The sequence below is a fragment of the Schistocerca gregaria genome, chromosome 3 (genome assembly GCF_023897955.1).
Source record: "Schistocerca gregaria isolate iqSchGreg1 chromosome 3, iqSchGreg1.2, whole genome shotgun sequence".
NCBI classification, from domain to species: domain Eukaryota; kingdom Metazoa; phylum Arthropoda; class Insecta; order Orthoptera; family Acrididae; genus Schistocerca; species Schistocerca gregaria.
The window spans coordinates 612,918,703-612,924,702 of NC_064922.1; the positions used below are offsets into that span (position 1 = coordinate 612,918,703).

The following is a 6,000-nucleotide window of genomic DNA, read 5'->3' on the forward strand; positions in this document are numbered from 1 at the left end:
CATCTCTCTGTAGGGGTAAGATAGATACTGCCTACCGTAAAATTGGAGACCTTTAGAGAAAAGAGAACCACTTGTATGAATATTAAGAGCTCAGATGGAAACCCAGTTCTAAGCAAAGAAGGGAAAGCAGAAAGGTGGAAGGAGTATATATATAGGGTCTATACAAGGGCTATGTACTTAAGTACAATATTATGGAAATGGAAGAGGATGTAGATGAAGATGAGATGGGAGATATGATACTGGGTGAAGAGTTTGACAGAGCACTGAAAGACCTGAGTCGAAACAAGGCCCCGGAGTAGACAACATTCCATTAGAACTACTGACAGCCTTGGGAGAGCCAGTCATGACAAAACTCTACCAGCTGGTGAGCAAGATGTGTGAGACAGGTGAAATACCCTCAGACTTCAAGAAGAATATAATAATTCCAATCCCAAAGAAAGCAGGTGCTGACAGATGTGAAAATTACCGAACTATCAGTTTAATAAGTCACAGCTGAAAATACTAACGCGAATTCTTTACAGACGAATGGAAAAACTGGAAGAAGCTGACCTCGGGGAAGATCAGTTTGGATTCCATAGAAATGTTGGAACACGTGAGGCAATATTGACGCAATGACTTATCTTAGAAGAAAGATTAAGGAAAGGCAAACCTACATTTCTAGCATTTGTAGACTTAGAGAAAGCTTTTTACAATGTTGACTAGAATACTCTCTTTCAAATTCTGAAGGTGGCAGGGGTAAAATACAGGGAGCAAAAGGCTATTTACAATTTGTACAGAAACCAGATGGCAGTTATAAGAGTTGAGGGACGTGAAAAGGCAGCAGTTGTTGGGAAGGGATTGAGACGGGTTGTTGCCTATCCCCGAAGTTATTCAATCTGTGTATTGAGCAAGCAATAAAGGAAACAAAAGAAAAGTTCAGTGTAGGAATTAAAATACATGGAGAAGAAATAAAAACTTTGAGGTTCGCCAATGACATTGTAATTCTGTCAGAGACAGCAAAGGACTTGGAAGAGCAGTTGAACGGAATGGACAGTGTCTTGAAAGGAGGATATAAGATGAACATTAACAAAAGCAAAACTAGGATAATGGAAGGTAGTCGAATTAAGTCGGGTGATGCAGAGGGAATTAGATTAGGAAGTGAGACACTTAAAGTAGTAAAGGAGTTTTGCTATTTGGGGAGCAAAATAACTGATGATGGTCAAAGTAGAGAAGATATAAAAAGTAGACTGGCAAGTGCAAGGAAAGCATTTCTGAAGAAGAAAAATTTGTTAACATTGAGTGTAGATTTAAGTGTCAGGAAGTCATTTCTGAAAGTATTTGTATGGAGTGTAGCCATGTATGGAAGTGAAATGTGGACGATAAATAGTTTGGACAAGAAGAGAATAGAAGCTTTCGAAATGTGGTGCTACAGAAGAATGCTGAAGGTTAGATGGGTAGACCACATAACTAATGAGGAGGTATTGAATAGAATTGGGGAGAAGAGGAGCCTTTGGCACAACTTGGCTAAAGGAAGGGATCAGTTGGTTGGACATGTTCTGAGACATTGAGGGATCACCAATTTAGTAAAGGAGGGCAGCATGGAGGCTAAAAATTGTAGAGAGAGACCAAGAGATGAATACACTAAGCAGATTCAGAAGGATGTAGGCTGCAGTAGGTACTGGGAGATGACACAGCTTGCACAGGATAGAGTAGCATGGAGAGCTGCATCAAACCAGTCTCAGGACTAAAGACAACAACAACAACAACAACCACTTACTTTATATCAAAAACTGCTGCAGACACACATGCACAAAGTCAGCCACTACATGAGTGACCTTTGTCGAGTTTTGCACCCTCTTCAAATATTGCTCTATCTGTGGCACGCAGGGCCATGTGTATTGGTAATGCTACATGCCCACTCTTTTGGAATGCGCACTTGCTGAGTTGTAATTCAGATGGCAGAATTAATAGAATTAACTGTTACTAGATGAGTCACTGGTCATGAAATGTATTCTTTCTGAAGAAATTAAAAACGTCATTGAGTCTCACACCTTATCCATTTGAAAGCCACCATCATGATTAATAATATCTTGGGCTAAACATACTTCCACCAATTCCTAATGATTGAATCCCAGAAGGCTCTCAAGGCCAATGTGTCCATGGCAGAGTAATTCATGGAATGTCCTTTGGAGATGCACTTCTTAGCTTCTAACTTACTGTGCAGCAAAAGACAAGTGTGGTAATCACGTTCAATGCATCTTTCAGAAACTGTGCACATTGTTTGACCAAGGTAAGCTTTGCTCCACTGTCAAGGCATTCTGTAGAATCCAGTCTTCCACAATCACAGATCATAGTTTACTGAACCGAGAAGAGCACAGATCTTTGTAGGTGGGTGGAAGATTACTTTGACACGAGTTTCCTTGAGATTCTGCCTAATTTCAATGAAATATTGCTGACATACGGGAGGAATGCCCTGGACTTGCACTGCTTCTTCTCCTCTTGATTCTGTGGGTTGTCGGGTTCCTCCTCCTTAAAGCTGTACTGATCTGATGTGGAGAATATCCATTATGTTTGAACATTGATTGTAGGTGTTCCAGCTCCTTTGCAATGCTGTCTGCCTCACACACATGTGCCTGGAGTACCGACATTTGAAAGATAGCCGTAGTTTGTGTGATTGGTGGTGGCAGCTAAAAACCTGCAAATATAGGTCTGTATGTGTGGGCTTATGGTAAATGGAATGCCCCAATGATACATCCACTTCCTGATTGACGAAGTTGTCCAGAAACAGCAGCCAGCCATCCTTCTCCATTTTCATTTTAAATTTGATATTCTCATGGATAGAATTCAGTTGTTGCAAAAAGGTTACAGTTCTCCTTAACTGTGGGACCACACGGCAAAACTGTCATCCACATATTGCCAGACGACTTCCAGTTTAAGTTCAGCTGAATCGAGTGCCCTCTCCTGAAAGTCTTCTGTAAAAAAAAATTGCTACCAGAGGGGTAGAGGACTACCCATGACAACACTGCCAATTTGCTCAAAATATTCAGTGTTGAATAAAAAGAAAGTTGAGGAAAGGGCATGCAGAAATAGGGCTTTTACATCAACTTTGAACATAATGCCAATGAGTAACAATGAATCGATGAGACACGCCCATATGAAAAGTGAGACAACATGAAAGCTTACGAATAAGTTAGATTCATTGAGTCAGAGTAACTTCATTTTATTAACAAAGTCATCGGAGTCGCAAATATGATATGAACACTTCCCCACTTTCTGTTATCTGTGCACAGTATGCCAGTCTAGTAACGAAAATTATCTTGCCTTCAGTTCAATAGAAAGCAATTATTTTCATCTGGAACCAAAGTGTCAGTTCACATAAAAAGTTTTGTCAGATCTTTGACAGCCATCTGAAATTATGTTGAAACCAGTAGCAGCATGATAAAGCTTACATGAGGAGAAAGATCTTTTGATACCATCACAAGAGGATTGCAAGCAGCTGTAATTGGATAAATAATGCAGGAGGGATTGCTGAAGAATCTTAAGATTTGCTGCTTGTTTATAGTGCACACTTTTTTGGGATAATGTTTTAAATTATGAATTGTGAACTCAATAACTTAAAATTTCTTTACAGATACAATTGAGGGCAATATAGAAAATGTCCATGGTAATGTAGAGGGTGGACGAACAGAACTGCAGAAGGCTGAAGGATATCAGGTAGATAATCATTATAGTCATAACAGAAATTTGTTGCTTGAAATTTGTATTGTCTACAATTAGTTCTCTAATAGAATTCAATTTTCTTTTTCCTAGGCAAAATACCGCAGAAAAATATGTGTGCTGGTCTTTATAGCATTGGTTATCAGCATCATATTGGCAGTTGTTATCGCTGTAGAAGTCAAGTCAAAGTAATGCTCTCAGATAACTGTATTTTTAATGAATAAATTTGCTAGGAAACAATCATGTAATGCGAGTGGCATGCATTTTGAAAGTTGTATGTTTATAACATGAGAATAGTTTGTAACATAGTGATTATAAGATTTTTAAACACTTTTTACTTGTATTCTAAATATTGTTCTTTGTTTATATAGCATCATACTGCTTTGTTAAAGATTGTGCCAAGCTTGAGCATCCAAAAGACTGTATATAGAAAACACACACACACACACACACACACACACACACACACACACACACACACACACACACACACACAGGAAACAGTACGTTTTCGTCTGAGGCCATTTACTGTGTGTGAGTGCATAGTGTATTAAAGTATGTATTCCATGAAAAACATTTTATATTGAAAAAATCATGAAAATAAATTAAGTATTGGTAGACTGTTAATGATTCCATCCTATTTCATTTGAATACTTTCGATAACTGTCTATTGTGCTGCATGGGCTCTTGCTTCACTGATCAAATGGGCTTAGACAAATAATAGGATAAGGTGGTTCTATTTGCCCACAAATATGGGTGTTGCCGAGGTGGTGAACATAACACCTTCATATTACATAATTCCATTATATCATGTAGTGTAAAATAACTTACTATAAAACTACTTTTATCATTTTCCTATTGTCCATAATCTTTACTATTTTGCCACTGTTGGGCAAGGTATTTAAATTTAATGATGCTTTCTGGGATTTGACTGAGGATATATCCTGGTAACATGTTCCACTCCTTTATTCTATTACCAACATAACAGTATTTACATGTGTTATTGTTCCATGATTTTACACTTCGTCCTGATGGTCCTTTGTTACCTTATGTACTTCATCAGTTACATGTATTTGTCCTATGTCTTCAAATGCATCCTCATCACATATGTTTGGTAAAAGCCCTCAAGTCTTGCATTTACCATTCACAGAAAAAACCACATACTTGGATAGATAAAAAAATCTTCTCATGAAGTAGCGGGAAGAGAACACACAGAGGTATTAAAGTTTGCAAGCTTTCGAAGCCAGTGGCTTCTTCTTTTGGCAGAAGGGTTGAAGGGGAAGAAAGAGGGGTGAAGAAAAAGACTGGTGAGTTTTAGGAAGAGGGGTTGAGTTCAGAAAAGCCACCCAGAAGTGCTTGTTTTTCCCACTTGCCATTCAAGAGTGGAATGGTAGAGGGAGACAGCTTAAAGGTGGTTCATTGAACCCTCTGCCAGGCACTTGTGAATAACAGAGTAATCACATAGATGTAGAACCCTGGGTCAGGGGAGACATACTGGATGGGATGAGAAGAAAAGACTGATTGTTGTGGGCTGCACTGGACAAAATTTGAGAACCTGAGACCTTAAAGGTGGCCAACAAGACAGAATTACTGTCAAAACATTATGCTTTAGTTAATAAGAGAAGAAAGCTAAATGCATTGTATGTGCTAGAGGTGGCAAAACATAAACAAATCAGAAAATGAAATATATAAAAAGCTAAAAGGAGTCAAGAAAGGAATAGTTACTGTCAGGAAATGCTGAGACTGAAGAAATTAACAGGTTTTAAGACCAGATAGGTGACGAGAACTAAGGACATGTGTTGCCAGTTCCCGTCTGCGGAGCTCTGAGAAACTGGTATCTGAGGAAGATGACTGTCATGTTGTAGAACAAGCTATGCAATAGGATATTATGTGTTTCAAGTATACAGCCTCTGCCTCTGCACATTCATCTTAACTGATAACTTGATGGTAGCCATGCCGATGTAAAAGGCTGAACAGTGTTTACATAACAGCTGCTATGCGACATGTGTCATTTTAGAAGTGGCTCTCCTTTTGATAGCATATGTTTTGCCAGTTACAGGGCTTGCATGGATGGTGGTAGGAGAGTGCATGGTGCAAGTCTTACAGCAGGAATGGTCACAGAGGTAAGAACCATATGGTAGGAAGATGGGTGCAGAAGGAGCACATGGTATGCCAGACTTCACCTCAAAAAACTGTCTCACCTTCCCCTAAACTATCTCAACAGTGATGTTTCTCTTCCTGCACCTCTGCAATCCCCTGAGCGGTCACTCCATCCACCACTGCTCCTCACCTACAAACCAAGCT

General features: G+C 39.2%; 1 protein-coding gene across 1 annotated transcript in view; it reads left to right on the forward strand.

Annotated features, from left to right (window-relative positions):
• Positions 1 to 4,323, forward strand: part of LOC126354158 (syntaxin-7) — a 65,628-nt gene extending 61,305 nt beyond the window's left edge. Inside the window, exons 5-6 of the mRNA XM_050003574.1 lie at positions 3,611 to 3,693; positions 3,790 to 4,323. Coding sequence (XP_049859531.1) covers positions 3,611 to 3,693; positions 3,790 to 3,888 — 182 coding nt within the window. The 3' untranslated portion in view covers positions 3,889 to 4,323. The remainder of the gene's footprint in view (positions 1 to 3,610; positions 3,694 to 3,789) is intronic.
• The last annotated feature ends 1,677 nt before the right edge of the window (positions 4,324 to 6,000 follow it).